The sequence below is a fragment of the Geotrypetes seraphini genome, chromosome 5 (genome assembly GCF_902459505.1).
Source record: "Geotrypetes seraphini chromosome 5, aGeoSer1.1, whole genome shotgun sequence".
NCBI classification, from domain to species: Eukaryota; Metazoa; Chordata; class Amphibia; order Gymnophiona; family Dermophiidae; genus Geotrypetes; species Geotrypetes seraphini.
The window spans coordinates 137,202,894-137,216,865 of NC_047088.1; the positions used below are offsets into that span (position 1 = coordinate 137,202,894).

The window sequence follows — 13,972 nt, forward strand, 5'->3', positions numbered from 1 at the left end:
TGGAAAACTCAATATAGCAAAAAACAGTAAAGTGTATATGTGGCCCTTCACAGTGCTTTTGTAAACATCATAATAAAATAACAAAGGCTCCAATAATGAAAAATAAAAGTCCTTTTCCCATACACTCAGGTTGCACAAGTCCGGTTTTCACCCGGACAGTATATTTTTTGACCAAAACGGATGTCTACAATTAGTAAAATTTCCCAATCACATATTTTTTTATGGGGACGGATTTGTATACAGCACTTCATTAGAATTTTTTTATTATACAAATTTTATCTTTTTGTAGACTTGAAGTCTTGAACAAAGAAAATGAGTACAGCAAAAAAAGCAAAAACAGATAGTGGAAGACCATTCCAAGAGGCCTGGACAGAGTACATATGGAGTGATTGAACGCAGTGGGAAAGCATTGTGTATTATGTGTAATGAAAGTGTTGTGTCTCGCACATCAAGTGTCAAACGTCACTTTGAGACCAACCATAACAGTGTTGCTGAACTTGGTTTAGTTCAAAGAAAAGAGTTCCTTGTAGGAAAATTAAAGAAATAACACTCCCAGTCTCTTAGTTTTAGCAACTATCTTTCAAAAACTAATCATCTTACAGTTGCCAGCTTTCAAATTTCACTGTGCATGGCAAAACATGGTAAGCCCCTCTCTGATGGAGATTTTATCAAAAAGGCAATTTTGGCTGGGAGTAATTCACTCTTCCATGATTTCCAAAACAAGGATAAAATTGTGCAGCGCATCTCTGAAATACTGCAAAAGATAGGGTTCTGCGAATGGCTTACTTGCGACTTACAAAAAGCACCCTTCTACTTCATGTGCTTGGATGAAAGTACAGATATTACTAACCATGCAAGACTAGCGCTCATTTTGCGTTATGCTACTGGTGACATCATGAGAGAAGAGCTGGTAAAACTGCTGTCTTTGCCTGGAAGAACACAAGGGATAGATATCCACAATGCTGTGATGGAAGCTTTTTCATCACTAGACATAAGTCCAGAAAAAGTAGTTTCAGTTACTAGCGATGGAGCACCTAGCATGGTGGGGACAACATCAGGATTCATTCATTTCTTTGCTAAGGAAGCAAAACATCCACTGATTCAATTTCACTGCATAATACATCAAGAGGCTCTCTGCGCCAAAGAAAGAGCAAAAAACTTGACGATGTCCTCAAAGATGTAACAAAAATGGTGAACTTCATCATGGCGCGTGCTCTTAATTTTCGACAATTTCAAGCCCTTCTTGATGAGGTTCAGGCACAATATAACACTTTACTGATGTACAATAATGTCCGGTGGCTGAGCAGAGGACGAGTGTTAGAGAGATTTGTGGCCTGCTTGGAAGAAGTTAGGCTATTTATGAACGAAAAGGGGGAAGACTATCCTCAACTCACCAACATGGCCTGGCTTACCAACCTCATGTTCTTTACAGATTTTACTAACCACTTTAATGTACTAAACAAAAAATTACAAGGCATGGGAAAAACAGCAGAAAGCATGTTTAGTGACATCAAAGCTTTTGAGAGAAAATTGCATGTTTTTGAAAAAGACCTTGAGAGTGGACAGCTAAAATATTTTCCCAACCTAAAAATACATTTGGATAATTCTACAACATTTGTGGACAGTCATAAAAAACACCAGGAAATCCACAAAGCATATGCCACCATTGTAGCCGAAGCAAAGGAGAATTTTAGTAAAAGATTTTCTCAGTTCCGTAAGATGGAGACAACCCTTTCATTTATAACTTCCCCAGAAAAGTCCACATTTGAAGATCTTGATCTTTCCTGCTTACAGTGGTTGGATATTCAAAATTTGGAAATGGAGCTACTGGAATTTCAAGAAAGCTCTATCTGGAAAAGTAAATTCAATGACCTGTGTGCGGCTCTTGAACGTATTGAATGTGAAAGGGTGACAAATGAAATCACTGCTAGCAGTTCTGAAAATGAAATCCTAAAAGCGTGGAATTCTCTGCCAGACAATTTTAAGTCCATGAAAGCACTTGGGATTGCTCTTCTTACTTTGTTTGGGTCATCCTATGCTTGTGAGCAGCTGTTTTCGGCTTTGAATCATATAAAATCTGATGCTAGAAACAGATTAACGGATGACATGAGTGCTGCATGTGTTGCTCTGAAATTAACGCACTATGAGCCAAGGATTGACAAGTTATCAGCATGCATGCAACAACAAAAATCACATTAATTTTTTTCAGAGCATGCCCAATGCATATGTTTACATGAAGCAGTGTTTTCAGTTTGCAGTTAAGACACTTTCTAAGTTATTTAAATATTATTTAAAAATGTTATTTAAAAAAGGGACTTTACATGGCCCTGTTGTATTCCAATCTGGAATTTCCAATAAAAACGGTTGATTTAATTGAAAGCTCTTTTGTTTTCTTTACATCATATTATTAGAAATGTAATGATTTAACTATTTTCTAATTTGATTGTAAATTTTACAAAAAAACATGTATAGACTCTTTGGGAATGCACACCGAGTCTTGACACAGTTAACAGTTTTAAGAAGTTTATCTTTTTTTTTACTCAGGATACATTTGACATGTTATGTGAATAATACATTTAAAATATATTGTGTAACTGAATCAAATTCTTCCTAAATTCATTAAATTGAATGAAATCATTAAAACATTATAAATTGCCAATAAATTGAAATGAAAACCAAAGGATTGTGAATCAAATTGATTCTCTGACAATACAAAGATTTAAAAATGATGTTACATAGTTCAGGCAACTTTATAAAGAGTTTTTAGATACTAAAATCTTGTTATTAAGGTTTAATTGACGTGCTGGCACTTTGAGGAAATTCTTTGGTTTTGTGCGGCAGTTTGGGCACTCGGGCTCAAAAAGGTTAGCCATCACTGGTATAGGATCTGCTCATGTTGCAGGTGTCAGATATTTTTTATATCATCATGCAAATATGAGCCAAACTATTTTGAACATGACTGCTTATCCAATTCCAGGGTGCCCACAAAAACACTCCTTGATTTTAAATGGTTACAAAATCAAAACTTATTAGAATATGCTTATAAATAAGATGACAGCAAATACAAGTCCCAAAAAGCACGGTTAGCAAGATCTAACACAATCGTTTGCACTTTCATCCTTATAAGCTGCAATTGGTGCAGAAGTTACAACCTTCAGACAATGCAACATGACAAAATAACCAGGTGTTCCTCAAGTGGCCCCTGAGATCACGGGACATTACTGTTTGTTACTTTTTCCTTTGGGGGTACGTGAAAGACAGAGTGTATGTACCTCCACTACCCGCAACTATGGATGATCTATAGGAAACAATAAACGCGATCACGCAGGATATGCTTCGGAGAGTCTGGTCCAAGCTTGATTATCACATCAATGCTTGCTGATTAACAGGTGAGGTTAGTGGAATGTTTTCTGGGGGCAAGGGGGGAGAGAGAGAGACTAATTTCATCCCAGCCCCCATCCTGATTTGCACTTAGTCAATTTTATGTAAATCAGATGCAATATAAGCATATGGGGGGTTTTCTTCCACCCTTAAACCCTCCTTCAATCCTCATCATCAGATCTATCTCCAAGCCCTGCTACCACCTCCCAAGTGCAGCATTAGATCCCTTCTTGCACCTTCATTCTTTAGTTCCTGTCCTTTCTCTGTTGTTTCCAATATCAGCCCCCTTCTGTCACCCTTACCATCTGCCAGCCCCAGCCCTTCTAGTATATGTAATCAACAGATACCATAAGAAACTTTGAGTTGATGAAACTGTAGCCTCAAAAGTGAAAAAATATTCCAATAAATTTTGGTTTTGTAACTATTTAAAATCAAGGAGTGTTTTTATGGGCACCCTGTAAATGCATCATGCAGTGTTTTTCTGCTTGACTTGTGCATGTTTGAAATACTGTAGAATACATGCTGGGTAGAGTTTCCTTTTAAACAGCTGTTGAGAGAAATTCATTCTTTTGTTTCTGATTACTTACCCCCTTTCACACTGGTAAAATTAGTTTAATATCGAAAGCAAAAAAATTCAGTACATATTCATTGCAATTAAGAATACAGCAGACTAATTCAAAGCCAATGACAATTTATGTTTTTCAGTTTTTTCCATCTATATAATAATAAAACGCTAAGCACGCATGCGCACTCCTACCTGCGTGATCCATGATCCGCAGGTCTCTGGCTGGCAGGAGTGCGCATGCACTCTTCGACTCTCCCCCTCACTCACTATAAGCAGCACTCACTGTAAGGCAGTTCGTCGTCATCGCCCCCCCCCCCCGGCGCACCCCTCCTCGGGGCATCCGAACCCCCTCTGACCCTCCCACCGCGAGACGACCTACAAACATCCCGACTCCAGCAGCGTCCACAGTACGCTAAACGCTGTTTTGCGGACTTCTACTGCCCTGATTTCCTCTGCCGCGTCCCTGATGACATCGAGACAGAGACGCAGCAGAGGAAATCACGGGCAGTAGAAGGCCGCGTGTTTAGAATGCTGTGGACGCTGCTGGAGCCGGGAGGTTTGTAGGTCATCTCGCGGTGGGAGGGTCGGATGGGAGGGCCAGTGGGGTCTGCTGCACAGCGGGGAGGGGGAAATGGAAAGATGCTGCTCAAGGGTTCTACTGCACAGGGGGATGGGAGGAAGGGAGGCAGGCAGGCTGGCTTCGGGGGGTGAGAGTGGGACAAAGTCGGGAAGGCAGTGAGGGGGACATAGGAAGGAGGCACTGGGGGCATTAAGGACATAGGAAGGGGAACTGAGGGCACTAAGGACATAGGAGGCACTGAGGGCACTAAGGACACAGGACAGAGGCATTGGGGGTACTAAGGACACGGAAAGGAGGCACTGGGGGCACTAAGGACATGGGAAGGAGGCACTGGGGGCACTAAGGACATGGGAAGGAGGCACTGGGGGCACTAAAGACATAGGAAGGGGTACTAAGGACATGTGAAGGAAGCACTGGGGGCAATAAGGACAAAGGATGGGACACTATGGACATAGGAAAGCAGCACTGGGGGCACTAAGGACATAGGATGGGACACTATGGACATAGGAAGGGGGCCACGGAGAGACAGGCAGGGGGCCAGGGAGAGACACAGACAGAAAAAATGACAGACAGTGTCCAAGGAGAGAGAGACAAAGGAAAAAAAAACAGACAGATTAAATAATAAAACTACAATTGGATGAAAAGAGAAACCTAAAAGTTAGTGATTAGTTGCACAAAAATTTGGAGAACAAATAAGTTTTTAATTATTTCCTAAAATGTAAATAAGAAACAGAGGACAATATTAACTGTTTGAAATCCTTATCCCAAGTGGTTGCTTGATAAGAAAGAATGCGCTCATTATATTTTTTAAATTTACAGCCCGAAACGGGTGGGAATGTGAAAATGAGCATGTGTTTTATGAGTGAACCTGCAAATCCCAGTAGAAAGGGGTAATGTGGCCAAATTTCTTTAGACCAAAAATTGGTCTGATACAGCGTTTTGAATAATTCTTAGTCTGGAAAGATTTTTTTTAATGCCAGCAAGGTTGACTGTCTTGCAGTAATCCAGCTGATTTAGGACCAAAGATTAGACCAGCATTTTGATTGCTGGAAGATCAAAAAATGGCCTTAAAGTATGAAATTTCCACAGTGTATTGAACCCCTTCCGTACAACACAGTCCAATTGATTTTTCATGGATATTGTGAACCTGCCGGTGCCGGGTTTTCCAGATGGCCACCGACCAGGGTTCAGTAAAGACCGATTTAGACGTGCCTTCAAAGAAAACTGAAGATCCTGCTGGTTCTTATCAATATAAAACAAAACAAACGTCAGGACCAATAAAGGTTTTCAAAAGTATTTGAGTCCAACTTTATTCCTGTGATAGCGAACAGCTATAGTGCAGTCTTTGCATTCAAACACAAACATAAAAACTGGGCTTACAAAAATTACAGCCCACACCTTTCTTGCAGGTAAGTTCAAAATAATGACTCTATTGTAGCCTTGCCCTGATAGTTTCACAGTCCATAAAGGGCAACCTAAGGCTACCAAAATTACCCAGTCTTTACACTGGTTTTTTTACAATGGGTTTGTTAAACACAGTTAGCAAGTGCTGCCTAGGCCTGGGTTTTAGCCGGCCTTCCCCAGCCAACTTAACAAGTAGCTGGTGGGGAAGGGGAGTAGCTGAATCCACTAATTCAAAGACTGCCAAAAATTGGCCCCACAATCCCACCCTGAGGATCTTGTGTGGATTCTTCCCCACTACTACCCCTTTCTCCTGGGCAGTCACAAAGTCCCATCCAAACAGAGAGGAAAAATAAAAGTCCAAATGTTCAAACAAGAAAAACACTTTCTTCACTGTCACCAGCACTAAGACACACCTGCAGCTGTGAACCTAGCACTGCTCACACTGCCTGCCCTTGCCTTGTGCTTCCAGACAGCCTTAACAAAAAAAACCAGATTCAGCAGCCACCAAAAAACCCACAAAGAAATCAGACTTAGCTTTGGTCCATGAAGCTTTCTTCTGGTTCCAGGGAAGTGTCCATGAGTTCTAGGATATCCTGGCTGGCTGGTTGGTCTCAGGGACAGAGGTAACATCTGCCATCTCAACATCCTGAATCTGAGAGGGTTCAGGAGCCCAGTCCTTTGAGCCTCCTTCCTGGGCTGCCCCAGGCCAGACTGACTTGTTTCTCCTGAGTTCAGCCTCTAAATTCCTGAGCTGGGTACGCCCTAACCTGAAAGGGGGAGGGACAATCTGCTGCTTCTGCTGGGCTTTCTGATTAGCTCTAATTGGGTCCAGCAGTTGTGTCTGTGTGCCTGCCTCTTAGGCTGTTCTTTCTTTAAAGGCACCTCCTGCTACACCAGGCTATTCCCACTATCATCTTCCCCTCCCCAGGGCCCTGTAACCTTGTGGTTCAATGGGAACTCAGGTCTTCTCTGCTTGTCTGTATTCAGCCTGTCACTCTGGTTAGCCCTTATCAAGGTAAGTTTAGGGTTAGGCGCAGCCTTCCCTAGCACAAGCCGGGCTTTAGGGCTAGGGTTGTGACAATATGCTATAATCAAGAATCTCCCCCAAGATTTTAATAGATGAATGGATAAGAAACATACTGATTTTGGTGAGGGGATGCAAAAAAAGGTTGGTTTTCTCGGAATTTAACTTCAATTTATATTCCTTCATCCATTTTTCAATCACCTTGAATATTTCTTCAACAATGTAACTAATACTTATGGTTAAAGATGAAGTAGGAATTATGATTGTAATATCATCTGCATAACTGAACAGTTTGATGCTGAGATTACCTAATCTAGTACCAAGGGAAGAAAGGTAAACATTGAAAAGAAGTGGACAAAGCGGTGAATTCTGAGGGACGCCACAAGGATTGGTCCACCTGCTCGAATAGATGTCAGCTCTGACAGTATGTTTCAGTGTGATTATGTGACAACTCAGCATGAAGAGAATGTGTTTCTCTGTGTACCAAACCACTTATCAAAGAAAGAAAAAATCTTGTTCAAGCAGCTATTAAGGAAAAGGCTCTAAGAGAATAAAATTCCAATGCACCATAAAGCTAAATTAGAGGTTGAACTGATTCATAGTTATTAGATATCAGGCATTTAGTCTAATTGCAAAACCCACAACTGAAGAATTATGAAGCAACAGCAGAAAGAGGAAGTGAAAATTGAGTTATGATCCTACCTCATAAAAGTCAGAACTGTGTGGTGTCCATGACACTATAAGCTTTTTGCCCGAACTTGGTTCTCTGACATGTCAGCAGCAGATTGCTTCCACATGACTTTACGTGTCCTTGAGGCCAAATTGGGAGGGATGTTGACTAACAAGAACTGGACCAGAATGTTATTAATGTCATATGTCATCAATGTAGGATTCAGTTATTGTTGGGGAGGACTGTTCCTAGTTGTCATTGCAATAATAATCCTGCAGTCAAGAGCTGTATACCAGGGCTCCTAAATTCCTATATGACAAGCTCTGAATCTAGTCATCAAGTACAAGGCTTAATGATAACCACAATTTGCCTGTCCTCTGCTTCTTCTTTCACCAAGTTTGTCAGCTGCAGCTAAACCAGGTTGTGGAATTAGGATTGCAGGTTTACTATGAAAGGGACATTTCTCAAATAGGACTGCAGCTGCCTATGATCTGTTGAAGTGTTGGCAGTTGGAATGAGTCTGAGATTTTCAGATGATTAAGAAAACCTATCCCACAAACTTATTTTAACTAAGAAGATCTATGCTTAGAAAGCAGAATCTTATAAGTTAATGACAGCCTCTCATTAGGCTACATCTCCACTGTAAAGATAGCCTGTCTTGTTGTTTCCAAATAGGATATCTGCTTCATGGTTCTTTTTTCTTTCTTTTGAACACTAGGTAAGATGCCAACAGTGGTTTCTCCAGAACTGTACCGGACCAGATTTTGTGAAGCAATGGACAAGTATTTTCTTATGGTACCTGACCATTGGACAGGTTTGGGTCTGAATTGCTGAGCTGATAGTAACTGTAAGGTAAATCCACAGCAGAAAATGTAATCCTTTTAAAGGAGAGTACAGAAGAATCCCAAACATTCCAATGCAGATTTTCAAGACCTTTTACAGCCAGTTTCTCTCTCTTACTGCACTTTAACAGAGCGTTCTTGAGAAAAGAAGGGAAGAACTTGGTAATTACAGGACACTGCTATTCTGCACTTATCCACCTGAAATTATAGCGATGTCAGGACTTCAAAGTTCATTTTTGTTTGAAAAGGACAAGAAGGCAGCATGCGAACTGATAATCCAAATGTGAAAAAGAGAACAGCATCATATAAAATCATGATCATATTTGCACAGGACAGAAAGGAAACTGAGGCTTTCAAGTTTTAAAGACACAATATTTTAGAATACAAACAGTGGTAGAAACCAGTGAACAAGCTATATATTTCATTTTTTGTCTCTGATACTAAACATGAGCACAATTTGACTTTGGTTTACTGTCATTTTTTAAACCCAATAGAATTTTCAGACTGAAAGCCTGTCATATGTGGAGCAGCAGTTATTTGTTGTGACTTATTTTCCTAGAAGCTTAATTTTGAGGGATGGGAAGACATTTTTAATGAGATGTTAAATGTACTTTGTCCCCTATTTGATGCCATCACTTTCCTAATGTAAACCATTCGCCCCACTGTCAATGCACATGATACAGCAGCAACACCAGGTGAGGGGAGTAGTTTCCAGAATGCCAGTAAACCTTCCTCCTAAATAGCCTCTGACTGGCATTCTATATTGATTCAGTTATTTGGGAAGCAGAGAGTTAATGGATTGGTCCATTGCTTTATTTTTTATTTCTGAATGATGATGGTATTTTGTCTAGGCTTTCTTTTCATTTACTTCCTGATCCAAAATATGGCATGCATAGGTAACACCCAGATAGGACAACAGTGAGTCACTGAATCACATAATTCATCTTCATTTACTTTTAATGGTATCACTTAGGTTTTCAGACTTTTGTCAGTTCAGCATGTTGAGAAATACAATATGGACAATGGAATAAGTTGAAAGAGCTGCACCACCCCTAGATGCTGATATGAGATTCAGCATCTGTTTTCAAAGTATAGAAAAGGGGGAAATAGTTCTTCCAGTGAACCTAATTAATCACAAAATTGTGTGTTATGAAGCATACTTTATAAATAGACCCACATTTCTAGATTTTGGTCTTTCAGACCTGAATTAATTTGCATCACTGAGCTGTAGTAGTATTTACAAATTCAGGTTTCTAAATGTGCACAGAGAATAAATCATTTTATCAAATGACTGAATGATTTGAAAAGGAATACTTAAAGCAGGGATTTTCACATCTAGGCAGTCAGGTTTTCAGGACACCCACCATGAATATGCATGAAATAGATTTTAATAAAACAGAGGTATTGCATGCAAATTTATCCCTTGCATATTCATTGTGGAGATCCTGCAAACTTGACTGGCTAGATGTGTCCTGAGAACTGGGTTGAGAACCCTTATTTTAAAGGATAGTTGGCAAAGATGAAGAAAGCAATGTCTGACTGATCTTCCTAGTGATGCTGCTTTAAAACGAACATTCCCCGCATTGTAAAAATGTAAACATTGGCACCTTGCAATCCTGTGATTCTGTTGTAAATATGACTTTTGAGTGTAGCACAGTTGAATGATGTAATTGCTTTATAACTCTTCTTGCCCTGTTCCAGAAACCTATTAATTTATCTCACATTAGGTTTCTGTAAAGTATTTTGTGTAATTAGCTTTTATCCAGCAAGTAGGTGACATTATTTCAAGCTCACAATTTATGGGATTAGGATTTGTTTGTTTACAAGCACACTTACAGGTTGGTGCCCTGCAGGTTGCATATTAAGATACTTCAAACATGAATATCTCAAGAAAGTGGATTGAAACCTGTTGCTTATTTGGGCCTAATCTGAGAAAGGAAACCATGTGTGAAAGTCCTAAAATTAGATCCATCCCAATAGGCTTATCAGTTGACATAAGTATATATGTACAGAGTTTTTTTTTATTATTTCTTAGTACAATATTTTCACTTCTAGTACTGCATTAAAATGGAACATTTTAAGATAAAAACTTGATAAGTCAGTCACCATTCTTTATAGTTATTAATTGGAAAATATTTTTGTTGTGGATATTTTGGATAAACACATTGGACATATTTTACATAGCTGTTGTTGATTCTCTGGCCAGTACTCTACATTTTGCTTTCCTGTATTACAGCAAATTACATCATCATCAGCTGGGATGGGTTTTGCTTTATTTGAAAGATTAGTGTTTGCTAAGATTTTCTGAAATTTATTTGCCATGCTTTTTTTACACTGTATGTATGACCAAATAGTTTTTTTTATTTATTTCTAATTTATTTCACATATGTCTAAAGTAGAAACAGAGCTTATTAAAACAGGGCACTTTAAGCCACGTAAATCAAGGTTTTCCAATAGGCAAGGAATGGGGAAAAAAATCCTTTTAAAATCTTGAAGTGTATATATGTATACATATGCGTATCCCATAGAAGGGTGTTTTCTGATACCAGTTTATCTTTTTTTGTATTGCTATTTTCTTAAAGACAAAACTTGAGGTCTCCATTATTGTCCTTCTGTACAAATTTGTCAAGAACCATCAGAAAACACTGCTATAGAGAACTATATGTGAAGCCCTGAAAGCACTCCTTGAATCTCAGCTAAAGAGTGTATGAGCATCCATCACTTTATATTGTTAACAATGAAGAAACATTTCAAAACATTCACACAGTTTATATAATCAATACAAGATCAGGAGGAAAAAGTGTTGGAGCCCCACCACTACCCTCCAGAGACTGGGTAGTGTATATTCAGGATCAATACCACGTCATTGACATTAAAAAAAAACAACTCCTGTCTTGTAATGCTGGAATATTTAAAGTCTTGTGCAATGCAAGAAATGCAACTGGAGAACTTAAATAATGAATATATATTGCGCACTAAGGACCATGAAGCACTGACGTTGATCAACGTTTCGCCATAGTGGCTACATCAGGGTGCTATCATCCCTTTCTGAAAGAAAAACATCTGTAGGAATGTTTACAGGGCTTCACATATACCCCCTCTTTTACTAAGGTGCGTTAGCATTTTTAGCGTGCGCTGCATTGCCGCATGTGCTAATCCCGCGCTATGTTCCAAGAACTAATGCCAGCTCAATGCTGGCGTTAGCATCTAGCGTGCACGCTAAAACCGCTAGCACAGCTTAGTAAAAGGAGCCCATAGTTCTCTGTAGCAGTGTTTTCTGATGGTGTTTTGTTTATTGCTACGATTCTTGGGTTTGATATTACAGATTTGTCAAGGAGACATGAGCTATCTACTGGTAACTATAATGTCAATACCCATAGAAGAACCCATCTTTGCTTTAAGACTACCAAAATATTGAACCAGAGAGCACCTGGAAAAGGATAATTTTTCTGCTTTGGTCAGTCTCGATGCCACATTTCAACCCTACTGCCATTGAATTTGTTTGTGATCCACCAAAGATTTGATATTTTGAATAAAAGTAAACTTTAAGGCATCATGGGTGACTTTTCCAGAAACATACTACTTTGAATATTACCACCTATAATGTACATGTCTTTGGATAAGCAAGAGGCAGCATGGCAATTGATATACTTAATGTTTCAATGATAGTGGGGAGGGTTTTGTTTCTGAAGATATATTAACATTGAAAGGCATTCTCATCATTATGGATTTAAATGCAGTGGACATGGTGTCATGCTGACTTTCATAACCTTATAAAAGCATCAGCAATACACACAAACTATAAATAATATGAAAAGAACTAAGACTGAATTTAGAAAAGAAAGATCCTTAAGAAAAAGGAACAGGTGATTTTTATTTCAGAAGTAACAGAGCAAAGCACTAAGAAACCCCAGGAGTAAGAATAAAAAAGGAAGAAACAGCCGAACACATTTTGAGCAATACAGATTGTGAGTTAAAGGCACAAAATGGACCCATTTTGAGAAGAGCTTTCTGGTAAAACTAACTGAAGAAATTTGATTGCATGTAATCAATGTTTTCAGCAGACCTGGCTGAGTTTTCAGCTTTCCACAAATAATGTTTGTCTTTCATTTTTTAAAAGACTTTCCTGGAATTATGATGCAGTATTTTAATCAGATTGAAAAGAGAAACATCTGTTCGCAGAAGAAAAACAGGCCTCTGATTCCAAATGAAAGCTCTAGGTAAAATGGCCAGGAAACTAAGATGGTAGAAGACACCACCACAGACCTGATTTAAACAAGATTGATCCCAAAGGCATATATGAAACCCTATCTTCTCGGATAAATCAGGACCCTCTGTTTAAATAAGGTCTCAATTTTTAAAAATAGTACAGTTAAAAACACTTTTCAGGAGCAAATACAAATGTTGCTTTGTTGGTAGTGTTCAAAGAAAAACAGTACATTGGGAATTTGAATTGGGTGTTTGAAGCAACAGAATGCTTACAGTAGAAACTGGAACAACCCTTTAATCCCGCTTATGTGTGCTGGAGGGTGACGAGACAAATTCCAAACAGTTGGATCTTTGAGGAACAGCTCCAGCCTCAGCAATGTCTCACTGGTCTCACAGTGTTATGCTAATCCATTAAATGGCACAGTGAATACATTTTTTGATTGGTTTCATTGTTTCAAATTGCACAATGTATAGGCTCTTGTAATAGCTAATTTGCTTTGTAGCATGAATTTTGTATATGCATTTGTATATTATGTATATATACAGGGCCAATGCTAGATGTGATGGGGCCCAGGGCAGATGCTAGGGAGGGGGCCCCAAAGCTTACTTTAAAGGTCATCTCTCTTTCAACTTCAGACAGGTTTGGGGCACCCTGTAACATGGGGAACCAGGACAATTGCCCCATTTGCCAACCTTTATTGCTGGCTCTCTGTGTTTGTGTATGTGTGTCACAATTGCATTATTTGATGCAGAAATAAGCGGTCCCACCCAATTTTCTCTTTTGTATAAATGTATTATGATGGATTTTTGAGAGATTTTAATTTTTTTTACATATCTGGATGTATTGATCTATATTTCACGCTTTTCTTATAATTCAGTGTTTACTGTTGAGCACTTAAAGATAAATTAGATATGTAGAATACTCCATATGTAAAATGCACCGTATATATTTCTACTTGAACTTTATTCTAGTTGTATTTTGTACAGTAGAACATACTGAACTATTTAAGAGGTTAGTCTACTGCCTTGACCAACTGGAGAATTGTATATAAATAATGCCAATAAACTAAGATTAAGAATAGAGTATGCCTACTCTTTTTTTTAATGTTGACTTCGCAAATTAATATTAACCATCAAATGTCACTCAGCCAGTTTTGTCATGAGTTAATTACCCATGCCAATTATCAGATGAAGATCTCAGTTGAGAGTACTATTGCTATTAAATATGAACATTTTTAAATTAAAATTGATTTAATTGAGAAATCAGTGGTAGATCCAGCAGTTTTTGTCAATTAAT

The 13,972-nt window shown here is 38.7% G+C and overlaps 1 protein-coding gene across 8 annotated transcripts in view; it reads left to right on the forward strand.

Annotated features, from left to right (window-relative positions):
* PIKFYVE (phosphoinositide kinase, FYVE-type zinc finger containing) overlaps window positions 1-13,756 on the forward strand; it is a 936,520-nt gene extending 922,764 nt beyond the window's left edge. For all 8 annotated transcript variants that reach the window (XM_033947121.1, XM_033947126.1, XM_033947127.1 and 5 more), the window contains one exon: window positions 8,343-13,756. In XM_033947121.1, the coding sequence (XP_033803012.1) occupies window positions 8,343-8,458 (116 nt within the window). In that variant the 3' untranslated portion in view covers window positions 8,459-13,756. The remainder of the gene's footprint in view (window positions 1-8,342) is intronic.
* Window positions 13,757-13,972: the final 216 nt, after the last annotated feature.